Source organism: Pelophylax lessonae (genome assembly GCF_965119305.1).
Source record: "Pelophylax lessonae genome assembly, chromosome: 13".
Lineage (NCBI taxonomy): Eukaryota > Metazoa > Chordata > Amphibia > Anura > Ranidae > Pelophylax > Pelophylax lessonae.
Window position 1 is genome coordinate 176,704,195 of NC_138780.1, and position 16,154 is coordinate 176,720,348.

Consider the following 16,154-nt stretch of genomic DNA (forward strand, 5'->3'; position numbering starts at 1 on the left):
AGTAGGTGTCACTGCAGTGGCCATGTAGAGGGGGATCACAGAGGGAAGTCCCCATTTATTGATAGCCAAAGCAGCTTTTTAATTTTTTTTTTTTTTCTCACTGCCAGAATGAGTCAAAGAAATAAAAGTGCACTTTGGCATTTTTTTTTTTTCCCCTCAAGGGCAAAGGGTTAAATACATGTATAGATATGCGCTGCTTTTTTTGCGTGTTTATTTTTAAATGCCGTCTCCACCCTCTTTTGTAAAAGCCAGAAGTAACACTGCCCACACGGGCGGTAAATGAAATCTACGCTTGCATGAGGAACACAAATATTAGCCGTCTGATCATGTCCAAATAGGATTCACAACACGTGTATATTTTGCTTCGGTCCGTGCCACACTCGCTGGCTCTGCTTGTATATTTAATCTCCATGCTTCCATGTATAATACATTTTAGAATCCATTTTGTTAGAAAATGGCACCTCCTATGGTATTAAAATTCTGATTTCTGGTGCAGCTGCCATCAATTTTGGAAAGTGCCCAAAACGTGCAAAGGTTAGATTTGAGGCGCTATTTAGAATCCACCAACCATGACCCTGTTTTGGCCATCTCCACCTGGAATGGAAGTTTAGTTTTGGACAGAGACTGGTGCATTGAGTCAAACCTTGGTTCACTGTATATCCCTGAGACTCCGCCAGTGAATTGTCTCTGCGGGCGTTTGTCTTCAGAGCCCCACCACGGCCTTATTGAAGGCGTCACTCTTCACCAGCTGAAGCCTCCTAGGTTATTTTCCTTTCTACATTACAGAGAATTCTTTGGGTGAGTGACACCATCATTTGGGTTTGTAACATGAGTGGAACTGGGGACACCTTACTTCTGGAGTCTTTCAGGAGACACATGAAGCCAGCGTGTGATTCAATTTACCAGCATCCGCCCAAAACTGAGAGTGCACTTTTGGGAGGAGTTGACTTAAGAGCTTGTAATTATAATTTTTTTTTTTTTCGCGGCTGTTATACCCACGTTGTCACCGTCACACTAGCGTGCCTTTTGTGCCAATCTCCTGACAGTTGGATTGTCATTTAATTTAATTTTCTGTTTTTATTGGGCTAATGATGTAAACCTGATTTAGTAACTTGTATTTTTTTTTCTGAGACACTGTATAGGACTTGCACTTATTTTTAGTTTTTAAACAAGAAGCGATATCTGATGACTCCTGTTGTGTGATAGTCAGCCCCATGCTTTGGACTGAGTGAGAAGCCTCCTGTGATGGGCCCCAAACTACTGTTTTGGGGGAGGGTTCGGTCTTAAATTCTGTGTTTTTTTTTTTTTTTTTTTTTTTTCCTTCTTGTTTTTTTTTTTTTTTATGTAAGTTGTCATTGTAATTATAAATTGTAAGAACTTTTTTTTTTTTTTTTTTTTTAAACTATGTGACCTGTTAATAAATCAGCGTTTGGGCAGTTCTGAAATTCATAATGTTCTGTCTTGACATATTAAAACATTTTACGTGGAGGCACAAGTGTCCTTTTGAATGCTGTTTTATTTTTCCTACAGAATGTGTTTTAAATTTCTCGTATGTCTCTACTAATCATTGGCACCTGATTGCTGTGGTGTACTTCTCCCTCCCCACACCTTCATGCTGGCAGATCACTATGCTGGGAGCTCATGGGACTACATGGTGGCAGATAACTATGCTGGGGAGCTCATGTGACTACATGGTGGCCGATCACTATGCTGGGGAGCTGATGGGACTACATGGTGGCAGATCACTATGCTGGGGAGCTGATGGGACTACATGGTGGCGGATCACTATGCTGGGGAGCTCATGGGACTACATGGTGGCAGATCACTATGCTGGGGAGCTCATGGGACTACATGGTGGCGGATCACTATGCTGGGGAGCTCATGGGACTACATGGTGGCAGATCACTATGCTGGGGAGCTCATGGGACTACATGGTGGCGGATCACTATGCTGGGGAGCTGATGGGACTACATGGTGGCGGATCACTATGCTGGGGAGCTGATGGGACTACATGGTGGCGGATCACTATGCTGGGGAGCTGATGGGACTACATGGTGGCGGATCACTATGCTGGGGAGCTCATGGGACTACATGGTGGCGGATCACTATGCTGGGGAGCTCATGGGACTACATGGTGGCGGATCACTATGCTGGGGAGCTCATGGCACTACATGGTGGCGGATCACTATGCTGGGGAGCTGATGGGACTACATGGTGGCGGATCACTATGCTGGGGGGCTCATGTGACTACATGGTGGCGGATCACTATGCTGGGGAGCTCATGGGACTACATGGTGGCGGATCACTATGCTGGGGAGCTCATGGGACTACATGGTGGCAGATCACTATGCTGGGGAGCTCATGGGACTACATTGGGGCAGATCACTATGCTGGGGAGCTGATGGGACTACATGGTGGCAGATCACTATGCTGGGGAGCTGATGGGACTACATGGTGGCAGATCACTATGCTGGGGAGCTGATGGGACTACATGGTGGCAGATCACTATGCTGGGGAGCTGAAGGGACTACATGGTGGCAGACCACTATGCTGCGGAGCTGATGGGACTACATGGTGGCGGATCACTATGCTGGGGAGCTGATGGGACTACATGGTGGCGGATCACTATGCTGGGGAGCTCATGTGACTACATGGTGGCGGATCACTATGCTGGGGAGCTCATGTGACTACATGGTGGCAGATCACTATGCTGGGGAGCTCATGTGACCACAGGAATGAGCAGGTAAGAATTGACACTACAGGAAGTGCCTGATCTGTGCCTGTCATATATAGGGGTAGCAGTAGGATGTGTTGGCTCTTGTAGCTACCTCCAGGTGCTGCTCCTACTACCAGATACAAGTTTGTTTTCTTTTTCTGACTGATGCTTTAGCCTCTTCCTGACAGCGATATAGCCAAAATACGGCTACAACGTGGTTGTCCAGTTCTGAGAGGGGGGGGGGGGGTCCCTGGACATCCTCCCAGATCCATGCCTCCTGCGGCACGCTCTCTGATCACATATCGGGGTAAAGGGCCAATCACCATGTGATCAGCTGTGTCCAATCACAGCTGATCACAATGTAAACACACTTGTCGGTTATCGGTATTCCTTTAGTCACAGCACAAGGAGAGCCAATAACCCGGCAAGTGTGACAGGGAATATTTGCACTTATCAGTGTTCTCAATATCAATGCAGGAGAAAACTTACTTATTTGCAAAATTTTATGACCGAAACTGTGTTTTTTTTTTTTTTTCTTCCATTTTTAGTCTTGTTTTTGTTTGTTTAGCAAAAAATACAAAAATTCAGTGGTGATTAAATGCCACCAAAAGAAAGGTCGATCAAATAATACATTTTTTTTGGGTACAGTGTTGCATGATCACGCAATTGTCATTCAAAGTGTCACAGTGCTGGAAGCTGGCAATTGGCCTGAGAAGGAAGGGGGTAAGAGTGCCCAATGGGCAAATGACAACTATACCTTTGATACAAGTCTCGCCTTCATTCTTTATTCAGTGGTCCTTACTATGTATGCTGCCTTTGTTTCTGAAATTAACCTCGTCGGGTCCTCTTCAGCAAATGCACTGCAGTTGAATTCATCCTTATGGGGAGAGCCCCTAACAATGCAGGACCACTGGAGGCTGCTACTGCTCCCTATAGGAATGAATAGGGCTGCAGAATACATGGGTAGGCTGAAAACATTTTCAGAAACAAGGTTATGTGATGCCCAGTTTGGCTGCACAGTGAGGATCACTGGGTTGAGGATGAAGGGGACTATCAGGACAAACTTGTAGCCATAGATACAGTTTTAAGAACTACAAACTAGCTATAGTTTTCTTTTTAGGTCATCTTAGGACAGTGAAGCTGTGACACCAGTAATTGCTCAATAGCAGGTTTTGGGGACAGTAGCTCTCAGCCCTTCAAGCGCTGGTTGCATTTTGCAGAATATCTGCGTTTTGGAGGCTATTGAACATCAAAGTCTAAATGCTGGAACCTGCAATTTCCCCCAGGATAAAGAGACCCTTTGTTTAAAACAAAATATCTCAAATAAAGCTTCACCCAAAAATAATAACACTCACCTCTTCTTCCTGTGCCAAGGATTACTTCTGTAGTAATGATAAATCTCCCTTAAAACGTACAATTCCAGCAGCATTGATCTCCCATGATCCCTACAAGGCACATAGGGGGATGTAGGAAATGTCAAGAGGAACCACAGGGATGCCCCTGCATGGGCTAATTGTGTATGACGCAGTTTTGTATTGTATTATCTTTGCAAAAATTCAATAAAAATAGGAACACAGGATGAATTTGGGGACTAGGAATTTGAAACCTCTGGAAGTGTTTGGTTTCTGAAGAGTCTTTGGGAGGTGGTGTGACTGTAGTACTATTTATGGCAAGATTTATCAGTCAATAACTGCAATTCACAACACTGTTCAACACCTCAAAAACGTCAAAGTACACGGATAGTGTGATTTACATTCTGTCCTTCTGCAGATTTTTCCCTTTGCACTTGCTGATATTTCCCTGCTGTCAAAATGACAGCCAGAAAACACTGTAAAAGTTCATGAAGCTGCTGCTGTCAGAAAAAAGTCTGACGGGTTTAAATTCAGGAGATACAAAGTAACAATGTTTGTATCTAATCTTTCATTCATCTGCAGATCAAAGGGACAAAGTTTGATTTGCATATGATATCAGTTAAAGCAATCTGACAAGTTAAGAAAATGAATAAATCTTTTTTTCTCCCCTTTTTCAATCAACTGTTTTTTCCTTATTAGTTAGTTTCTGCTTTTCTAACTATTGTTTAAACAACTTTTTATTTTACCTGTACAGGACACAGGCTTGATATTCATAGACCCTGGGTTATAGGCTAATAATTTCAAGTGTTGAATTAAAAAAAATATATATTTAATTTGTAAATATATTTGCAATGCTTTGTATCGAAATCATAATTTTAGTGTTATTTTTAAACAAGATAAATTATAGAATAGAATGTACACTTTTTATCTAGAGTAATTTTTTTAAACACAAGTCAAAGTAGAAAAAAATGCATTTTTAGTTAATTTTTTTTAGCTATGGAATAAAAGATCATTTTTGCAAGACCGTATCACTAAAAAGATGCTTTATCCAATGGAAAAGATTTATGTATTTTATCTATAACCATGACAAAGTTATTGCATAATAAGTGGGCTCATAGGAGAAATATGTGAACTGCTCTGGTCCATAGGGGAAGGGGTGTAGCAGGTGTGAGAGCTAAACTAATTACAGCACCCCCCCATATGTGTCCCCTGACATACCTCCTTGTACTTACAGAAAATTTCCCCTCTCAGTGTACAGCAATAGTAGCACAATGGCCATTGTATTTAAAGAGGTTCTAAACCCCCCAGTACTGTTTGTACCTATAGGTAAGCCTATAACCAGGCTTACCTATATGTACTGTAAATATCTCCTAAACTTGCACCATTAAGTGCTGATTCACACCTATGCAATGTCAGACATCGCATGTGATTCGCAGAGCACTGCTCTGCAAATCACATGCAATGAAAATTCAGCCATACAGATTGTATGGCTGAATTTGCATCGCATTCGAACAAAAGTCATACAGGACCCTTTTTTATGTCCGCACCAGAATCAGATTGCATGTGTGTTCACACCTATGCGATCCGATTCATGTCTGAATTGACAGTTCGCACTGCAATATGCAAACTGATCTGGGGGTATCGTTCACTTTGTATTGACACCCCCAGCAATTTGCATATGGCAGTGTGAACTGCCTGCAATGCGGGGATCCGCAGGGTTCCTGCATCACATGTGTGTGAACTGGCACTTAGAAGATATTTACATTGCATGCTGCCGATGACGTCATCGGCACATGCGCTCTGAAGAAACGGCCGCCCATGCCATTTCTTCAGAACCCTGTGCTGTCACGCGGCCCAGGCCAGTAGCATAGCCGGAGTCCACAGACCTGGAAGGAAGAAGGGTGAAGAATGGATGCGGCCTCCAGCGGGGACAACATAGGCTTTGTTTGCAGGTAAGTGTTGCATAATATGCTAGTATGTCGTGCATATTAGCACATTATGCATTTACTTTGCAGGTAACAAAAAATATTTTTTTTTCCACATGCTTTACTTCCTCTTTAACAGTCCTAAGTTTTCTGGTTTAGAATTGTTCTGTCCAGTCTTGTCTTGCTAAATCTTCTTTACACGTCAATGTTGCCATCATATAAGGGATTGGAGAACTGGATTGCACTTTGGGAGGGACCTTCCTTAAATTCAGTTTGCAATCTTGGTTTAGCCTAAAAGAAAAAAAAAAAGGTCAAAGTTCAAACTGAAGTCCAATTCCAAAAAAAGTTGGGATGCTGTGTAAAATCTACATAAAACCAGAATGTAATGATTTAATTCACAATTGAAAATAGAAAACATAAAATGAAGTAATTTTCAAATTGATGGCAGCAGCACATCTCATAGTTGTTAAAAAGAAAGAGCTGGAAGAAGATTTTGCAACTGATTAGGTTAATTGGCAACATGTTGGTAACATAATTGGGTCAAACAATTTCAGAATTTTCAGAAGACCCTCCATATTTCGGAAAGAGAATGCTATACTGCATCTATGACAACATGGCCTACTTGCAGTCCAGACCTTTCACCAACTGAAAATAATTGGCGCATCGTGAAACGAAAAATACAACAAAGGCCTGTTGAGTTAAAATCCTATATCAGACAAGAATGGGACATTTCGCTCTCAAAACTCCAGCAAACTGGTCTTTTCAGTTCCCAGACTTTTACAGAGTGTTATGCCCCGTACACACGTGCAGATTATCTAAAGACTTGTCAGATCTACCTTTTCTATGTAGTGCAAGGGCCTGCCGGATTGCATACAAATTGAAAGTGTTTAGGTTTGACCTCATATTATATGGTTTTGGTAAGTCTACAGACAAAAGTCTTCAGATAATCTGCATGTGTGTACGGGGCATTAGAAGACATGGTCCTGTGCCAACTTTTGGAGACATGCTGCTGCCCTAAATTTTATAAATATCTTTTCTCTTTCGTTCATTGGACACAGGAGTTGGACATTAGGCAGAAACGTCTTCGCTGGTTTCCAAGATTTATGGACTCCCCTGGTACAAGACAAGTGTGTCCACGAGGTCATTCGGTCCGGCTACAAGATTGAGTTTTGTTCTTAACCTCCAGTAAGGTTCTTTTTTTCCAACATGCCTGTCCCTGGTCTGCTTACAGGCTCTTTTTGGGGCAGTGCAAGACCTTTTACTTTAAGGGGTGATGGACCTGGTTCCGACTTCGGAACGTTTACAGGGTTTTTACTCAAACCTGTTGCTCGAGGGAAAAAAATAATTCAGAATGGAGTACATTCGCACGGTGCTGGCTTCCCTGCATCAGGGGGATCTTTCTTGCCTCCACTGACATCAAGGATGCTTACCTTCACATTCCAATATGTGTCGGTCTGCAGCACTTCCTCCGCTTTGCCATAGGAGAGAGGAGCATTATCAGTTTGTGGCATTACCCTTTGGTCTTGCTTCTGCTCCTCGGGTCTTCACTAAAGTGTTGGCCCCGGTGCTAGCATTGTTACGCCAATGGGGGATCGCGGTACTGGGCTACTTGGACGACCTCCTTCTGCGAGTGGAGTCTCCTACTGCTCTGGTGGAAAACCTGGAAATCACCTTACGAGCTTGAGGGTGTTTGGCTGGATTCTGAATTTTCAGAAGTCTTCTTTGGTTCTGTCCACAAAGCTGGACTATCTGGGTCTGACTCTGGTTTGGCCTTAGCCAGAGTGCTCCTTCCTCTGGACAAACTCCAGAAACTGCAGGCTGTAATTCATCTCCTGCTGTACAGCGGGTGGCCATCCCTCCGGACTTGCTGGATGTGATGGTGTCTACCTTCAAGGCGGTTCCATTTCCACAGTTCCATAGGAGGTCCCGGCCTGGGAGATTCTGGCCACGGGACAAGAATCCGCAGGCTCTGGACAATCAGATCCGGCTGAGCCGGGGGAATGAGGGAGTCCCTGATATGGTGGCTTCGTTCTTCTGGGTTTTGGCTGGGCAAATCATTCCTTCCCTTGCATTGGACAGTGGTCACCACGGATACCAGCCTGTCCAGCTGGGGAGGCGTCCTTCAGCAAAATTCTGTTTAGGGGATCTGGACACTGGAAGAGTCCAGACTACTGATCAATGTCTTGAAAGGATTGTCTTCAGGGATGTCCAGTGTGCATTCAAACGGACAATGCCACAGCTGTGGCTTATATCGATCACCAAGGGGGCACAAGAAGTGTCCTGATGGCTCTGGAGGTAGCTGGCATTCTAAGGTGGGCAGAACAGTTTTCCAGCCCTCTCTCTGCCGTACACATTCCTGGGGTGGAAACCTGTCACGCGGGTTACCTCAGTCGGCAGGCGTTGGACCAAGGGGAGTGGTCCCTTCATCCAAGTGTTTCATCAGTTGTGTCTCCAGTGTGGCATCTCCGAGGTGGTTCTGTTGGCTTTCTGGCTCAGCACAAAGGTGCAGAGGTTTGTGGCTCAGTCACGGGATCCTCTGGCAGACACCACAAATGTGCTGGGGGCCTCGTGGGATCAGTATCGTCTGATTTATGCCTTCCCTCCTCTCAAGCTTCTGCCACCACTTCTATGCAGGATCGAGGCAGAAGGGATTCCAGTCATCTTGGTGGCCCCGGACTGGCCTCGCCGGGCTTGGTACGTCGATCTGGTGCTGCTGTTCGCCGACGTTTCTTGGGCGCTTCCTCTCAGGGAGAATCTGCTGTCCCAAGGACCAATCTTTTAATCCTCTTTTCAGTCGCTGGCTTTGACAGCTTGGCTGTTGAACGCCAGGTGCTGATGGATAGAGGTTGTCTGAGTCGGTGATTCCAATACTGTTAAAAGTTAGAAAGATCTACCATCGTATGTGGAAGATGTATATTGCATGCTGAGAGTCTCTTGGGGTTCATCCTTGCTCTTTTTCGGTGGCTCAGATCTTGACCTTCCTTTAACGGGGGGGGGGGGGGGGGGGGTTAAGCAGAAACTGGCCTTGAGTACTATTAAGGGTAAGGTGTTAGCCATAGCGATCTTCTTTCAATGGCCTTTGGCCACATACTCCCTGGTACGTACTATTCTTCAGGGTGTTAGACACTTGACACCTCCAGTGCACAGTCTCTGTTGCCTTTTTGGTGGCTATCACCTGTGCGTGCAGGGTGTCGGAATTGGCGGCGTTATCCTGTCTTTCAGCTTACTGGTGGTTGATAGTTATAAGGTGGTTCTTCGCTTCTGTCCGTCTTCCTCAGGTTGTCTCTGATTTTCATTTGAATGAAGACATTGTGTTGCCTTCCCTGTGTCCTGGGCCAAAACATCTGAAGGAAATTGTTTTGCATGTCTTGGATGGTGGTCCGGGCAATTAGGGTGTACCTGGCAGCTACGGAGTCCTCTGGGAAGTGAAACTCACTATTTGTACTCATGCGACCATTTCCAGATGGATCAGACTGACGGTGGTTCAGGTCTATTTCGTTAAGGGTCAAGTTCCTCCTTTCCCTGTCAAGGCGCATTCTACTCGGGTGCTCAGTGCCTCCTGGGCCTTCCGGCATCAATGACGCAGGTTTGCAAGGCGGCCACCTGGTCGTTGGTGCACACTTTCACAAAGTTCTATGAAGTGGATGTGTTGGCATCTGCGGAAGTTTCCTTTGGCCGCAAGGTTTTGCAGGCTGCTGCTTAGAGGACCTGGTCCTCTTTGGGGGTGTGTTGTTTTTCAGATGAGCGCCAGTTATTTTCCCCACCCCTCATTTTCCTTTTGGCACTGCTTTTGGGCATGCAACTAGTTATGATTTATGGAGCGCTGTGTTCGTCAATAAACGAAAGAGAAAATTTAGATTTTTGTACTTACCTTAAAATCCAGTTCAGCAGCAGCACACAGCATCAGCCCCTCTATGGAGTTCTGATACGCTTAATACTGCTTGCTACTAAACTTATTACCTAGAGCAGAGAGGAGGATTATATACCAAGCTCAGGATAGGCCAGTTCTGCCTATTCCTACACCTGGAGGTGGCAATATAACCCAGTAGTTATGATTTATGGAGCGCTATGTCTGTCGCTGAACTCAGAAATGGATTTTACTGGAAGCACAAAAATCCCATTTTAACATTTTCCTGTCTACAAATATCCCACATCTCACCTCGATTTCTGCTATGGGCTCAAAAATTGGGTTACTAAACCCCCTGTCCTCCACTGGCGCAGTCTCCTCCAAACGGGAAATATTCCGACGGAACCAAAAGATTCGTGATCTAAAAAAAAAACAAAAAAAACAAATCTGTTATCTCACCATGCATATCAGATTTTGCACACCGGCACTCACATTGTGAGTACATTTGGCAGGAATACTAAAGTAATGTTATCTTTTATACAGAATTCAAGGCAGATATAAAAGGCACAGATTAACCACTTGCCGACTGCCCAACGACTATCTACGTCGGCAGTCAGCCCCTCGCAGGCAAAGTGACGTAGTACTACGTCGCTAGCCTGTGAGGCTCTAGGGAGCGAGCGAGCGCCACCAGAGGCGCACTCCCGCTCGCTCACGGACCCCCCCCCCCGCACGTGTGAGCGGCGGACCCGGTGTCCGCCGCTCACTCGCAATCGTCGGTTACACCGGGAGAAAGGCAGTCGGCTAATGTAAACAAAGCCGCCTGTCTTTCTCCTCTGTGTAACAGCAGAGATCATACGGTCCTGCTATGTAGGACTGTAGATCTCTGCTGTTACATGAAAAGCCACATCCAATCACAGTTAGAAGCACGCCCCTAGGGACACACTTAACCCCTCCTTCTCCAATAAAGTTAACCCCTCCTTCTCCAATAAAGTTAACCCCTTCCCTGCCAGTGTCATTTTTACAGTAACTGCATATGTATAGCACTGATTATGTAGTAATGTCACTGGTACCCCCAAAAGTGTCAAAAATGTCAGTCGAGGGTCCGATCTGTCCGCCGCAATGTCGCAGTCCCACAAAAAAATTTGCAGATCGCTGCAATTACTCGTTAAAAAAAAAAAACACAATAAAAATGACAAAAATCTTTCCCTTAGTTAATAAACGCAATAACTTTTGCGCAAACCAATCAAAATACGCTTTTTGTGATTTTTTTTTTTACCAAACATATGTAGCAGAAAACAAATTGGCCTAAAATGTTAAAAAATTTTGATTTTTACTTTTTTTTTTTTTTGGGAATTTCATATAAAAAAATGTGAAAATATTGTTATTTTTGCAAAATTGTCGCTCTTTTTTTCTTTATAGCGCATGATCAAAAAAATTGCACAGGTGATCAAATACCATTGTACCCTCTTACCGCTGGCCTTAGTTCTTAAAAAAAAATATATATTTTTTAGGTACTTTATGCTTTTGACTGAAAAGCCATATCGAAGAGATAAATACTGAGCAAGCTGCGTGGAGACCATGGCTGACCAACTCTACAGCTGTAATCAGTCCCTCTATTTACCTGAAGGCGTCCTTCCTGTACAGGTAGTAGGCCAGGCCGAGCAATGATACTAAAAGGACGATACCCAGGATTATTCCAATGATGCCGGGAGTAGATAGAGATCCTTTCTGGGTGCTGGTAGTGGCGCCAGTGGAAGTGTCAATTTCTGCCTTTGTAATGCCAAATGATTGGCCTGTATTGAAAAAAAAAAAAACGTATGCCATCATAAAATTCAAACATACATTTAAAGGTATTACTATGGGCCATTACAGTATTTATCAGTTCACTATTTTCTGCTAAAAATCTGTTTCTCACGGGGGCAGCTCAAGTGGACCTACCACGCAGTCAGTAATGTGTAATGTTTTCAGGAATTTAATACCTCTCACAGAGATCCCGCTTCTCCCTCGGACAATGACTTCACCTGTTTTTTTTTTTCTTTCCTAAAGGACAGAGCCATCTTTGTTCAGGCATCCACAGTCACCCTCTACTTCCTGGACTGAGATGCTGGCTCAAAGATGACAATTAAGTTCACAAAGGGTGGCCCCAGATCAGCCCCTGCTGAAACCTTTCACTTTGTGCAGTGCGCTTACTGGGGCAGAGGAGATTGAAGACATCTTCCCAGCCAAAGTCACCTCTCCAGCCCTCAAGGATAATTTCTTTATGACATACCACCGCTTTTAAATGCTAAGAGGGTAAAGCAGAAAAAAATATTTCTCCAGCTGTTGACCATCTATAGTAGCCTTTCTCACCCAGAGATAAGTACAATCCTAGGGTTCCTCCAGAGTTTAAGGGTTCCTTGACCAGTGGCTGATCGACCTCACATGTGATGGTGCCTGCATAATTCTGGAGCCAATGGTTATTGGCAGAGCCAACTGCATGGCACTAATGGTCTTTTTAGTGGTCTATAAGAGAGGCATTGTGACCATCAGGGCTGTTGTTAGAAATCCGGTCATAATGGTGCACAATGAAAACATGTGGCTTTATGTAACTAAAGGACAGATTTCATCCACCTGCTGGCTTGTATATAATTTAGGGACAATTTTTAGGCATTTCACCAAGGCACCCCTGAAGAAACCTCAAGGCACCCTGGTTGAAAAAGGCTGCTTTAGAGGTAGAAGTGGAGTATGATGTACCTTATGGAGTGGGGCATCTTGGAGGGTCTGTTTTAGGAGTTTTATGTGAAGCCCTGCTCGAAGGCAACATTTCTTACACACTTACCATGACTTTCAATGTCTTCCATGATGTCACGTCCTAGCTGCAGGGCGTCCGTTCCAGCATCCGACCCAGTCTTCTCATCAATGCACACAACCTGAATCCTTGGCTCAGAGCTGAGAGACTTTCCACCAATTGCTGATGCTAAAGGCTGCACTTTAGAAATTGCTAATTTCACCTCGGAATATTTGGGCTGTAGATAAAACATCGGAACCTCTTTAGTTTTATTTGATTTTTTTTATAAGGCCATCCCATTGTAGATGTGCAAGAATGGAACAGAATGTTTTTTTTTTCTCAACCCTAGCCTTGGGTTCTACCCTAATGCTTAACCACTTGAGGACCTCCCCATGGAGATATACTTCCGCAGGGCGGCCCTCCTGCGCAAACCGACATACCTGTACAACCCGCTCCTGCTATCATTGGCCATAGCGGGAGCCAATCAGCGGGTTCAGTGGACGCGATGTCCGCTGGTACCGGCGGATCATTCAGGGGAGAGGCAGAATGGTGGTCTGCCAATGTAACAAGGCAGACCTGTCACAGAGGAAGATGGAGATCTTGTGTTTCTGCTAAGCAGCAACAGCAGAGTGCATGAGCGAGACCTTGTCCTGTCTATGGTTACCCATAGCAGGACGTTGCTGCCCTGTCTACAGTCACCAAAAGAGAGTCCATGCCCTGTCTACAGTTGCCCATAGCTACACCTTGTCCTGTCTACGGTCGCCTATTGCGAGACCTTGTCCTGTCTATGGTCGCCCATAGTGAGACCTTGTCCTGTCTATGGTCGCCCATAGTGAGTCATTGGCCTGTCTATGGTCGCCCATACTGAGACCTTGTCCTGTCTATGGTCGCCCATAGTGAGACCTTGTCCTGTCTATGGTCGCCCATAGTGAGTCCTTGGCCTGTCTATGGTCGCCCATAGTGAGACCTTGTCCTGTCTATGGTCGCCCATAGTGAGACCTTGTCCTGTCTATGGTCGCCCATAGTGAGTCCTTGGCCTGTCTATGGTCGCCCATAGTGAGTCCTTGGCCTGTCTATGGTCGCCCATAGTGAGACCTTGTCCTGTCTATGGTCGCCCATAGTGAGACCTTGTCCTGTCTATGGTCGCCCATAGTGAGACCTTGTCCTGTCTATGGTCGCCCATAGTGAGTCCTTGTCCTGTCTATGGTCGACCATAGTGAGACCTTGTCCTGTCTATGGTCTCCCATAGTGAGACCTTGTCCTGTCTATGGTCGCCCATAGTGAGACATTGCCCTGTCCTTGGTCACCCATAGCGAGACTTTTCCCTGTCTACGGCCATCCAAAGCGAGATATTGCCCTGTCTATAGTCATCTATAGTGAGTTCTTTGTCTGGTCTATAGTCATCCATAGCGAGTCCTTTTCCTGTCCATAGTCACCCATAGTGGGACATTGCCCTGTCCTTGATCCCCCATAGTGAGACATTGCCCTGCCCTTGGTCATCCACAGAGAGACCTTGCTCTGTTTTTGATCATCCATTACAGGTCCTTGTTCTGTCTATAATCACCCACAGCGAGACTTTGCCTAGTCTATGGTTATCCATAGTGGGTCCTTGTTCTGTCTATGGTCACCTAAAGCAAGACCTTGTCTTGTCAATGGCCACCCATAGTGAGATGTTGTCTTGTCCTTGTTCACCAATAGCAGGACTTTTTCCTGTCTATGGTCACCCATAGCGAGATCTTGTCCTGCCTATGGTCACCCAGAGCGAGACTTTGTCCTGCCTATGGTCACCCAGAGCAAGACTTTGTCCTGCCTATGGTCACCCATTGCAAGACTTTGTCCTGTCAACGGTCACCCAAAGCGAAACTTTGCTCTGTCTACGGTCACCCATAGTGAGTCCTTGTCCTGTCTACAGTCACCCATAGGGAGACCTTGTCCTGTCTACGGTTGCCCAAAGCGAGACCTTGTCCTGTCTATGGTAAACCATAATGAGACCTTGCCCTGTCCTTGGTCACCCATAGCGAGACCTTGCCCTGTCTTTGGCCATCCATAAATAGCGAGTCCTTGTTCTGTCTTGGTCACCCATAGCGAGACCTTGTCCTGTCTATAGTTACCCATAGCGAGACCTTGTCCTGTCTATGGTCACCCTAAAGATATTTTTTTTCTAAACTGAGCACGCTAAAAGGAGCTAAAAGAAATCAGTTACAACACTATACCAGGCTGAGGAAGCTGTGAATGAGTCGGCTGCGGTAAGTCTCCAAGTCAAATTCTGACGTGTATTCCAGTGAAATGATGGCACCTGGATCCAACAGAATAAACGATTTTACTTGTAAAGTATGTGAATCAGCTGTTTCAAAACCTATTCCTTTCCCCAAAAATGCAGGCTAAGCACACTAAACATTGCTTCTGTCAATATGCAAATTCCAATTTTCATCACTTCTTCCTGATTGCCGACATGCAGAGAGCAGTGACTGTAGGCCGAGGTGTCATGTGGTGTACAGCCTGGCTTCACCTTCTCTACGCTGTGTGAGCGGCAAGATGGCAGCGCACATAATTGGGTCTCTGGAGACAGGCTAGAGCACCAGTGAGTTTAAGGGCTCGCTCACACCAGCTGGTATGTGTTACACTTCACATAAGGCATGCACGCCGGTGTGCGTTGTGTAGGCATGGTGCAATGTGTAGTATGCTTTCCTTTTTCAGAACTTTAAGTGTCACAAAATTACACTTTATTCAAATCTTTGCACCAGAGCACACTTTAAAGCGGAGTTCCGGGCACAAAAACATTTTTTCAATGAACATACCCCCGGGACAGTCAGGGCTAGTACATCTCTGTTGTGGGCAGCTGAAGCCAGCGCGATCCTCTTCTGCGTCCTCTTCCGCGTCTTCTTCTCCCAGAATGCGCCTTCACCGGCCCCTCTCTTCAATTCCGGTGCGGCGCCGCATGCCCAGAAGCTGTTTAGCAGGGAATGCGGCGCCGCACCGGAAGTGACGAGCGGGGCCGGTGCCGTCGCATTGATTCCTGGGAGCGATGACGTTCAGCTCCCAGGAATCATTGCAAACCGGAAGTGACGGCGCGGGCCGCGGCCACAGAGGGAGGAAGTGGAAAATAGGTGAGTATTTCTTTCTACAAATACAAGGTGAGTAAAAAAAAAAAAAAAAATCCTAACTATCCAATTACTTTTTAGGTGAAGAAGAGCAAGCGGATAGGCACAAAATCGATTAGGTCGATTTTGTGCCCGGAACTCCGCTTTAACCGGGAGGATGATGTGCAGCAATGCACCTCAAGGCAGCATTATGGTGCAAACAGGGCACATAGAAAACAATTGTTCTTTATGGGGTTGATTTACTAAACGCAAATAGACTCTTCACATTGCAAGTAAAGTTGCACTTTGCAAGGGACTTTTCCCCAGAGCCTAATAAATGAGATGAAGCTCTGCTGACTTCCATCATCAAATAAGGTACAAGCAAAAAGGGCTTTTTTGCAAAAAAATATCTTGCACACGATTGGGTATTCTTTGCAAAATGACATTTCACCGCATTACTAAGCTCT

The 16,154-nt window shown here is 45.3% G+C and overlaps 1 protein-coding gene across 1 annotated transcript in view; it reads right to left on the bottom strand.

The window, feature by feature from the left end:
- Positions 1-6,188: 6,188 nt before the first annotated feature.
- The window catches only part of AMN (amnion associated transmembrane protein), a gene marked incomplete at its 3' end in the record, with an annotated part of 102,411 nt that continues 92,445 nt past the window's right edge, over positions 6,189-16,154 (bottom strand). Inside the window, exons 8-12 of the mRNA XM_082242677.1 lie at positions 14,821-14,903; positions 12,659-12,845; positions 11,462-11,633; positions 10,153-10,261; positions 6,189-6,284 (exon numbers count right to left, since the gene is read on the bottom strand). Of these exons, the coding sequence (XP_082098803.1) occupies positions 6,189-6,284; positions 10,153-10,261; positions 11,462-11,633; positions 12,659-12,845; positions 14,821-14,903 (647 nt within the window). The remainder of the gene's footprint in view (positions 6,285-10,152; positions 10,262-11,461; positions 11,634-12,658; positions 12,846-14,820; positions 14,904-16,154) is intronic.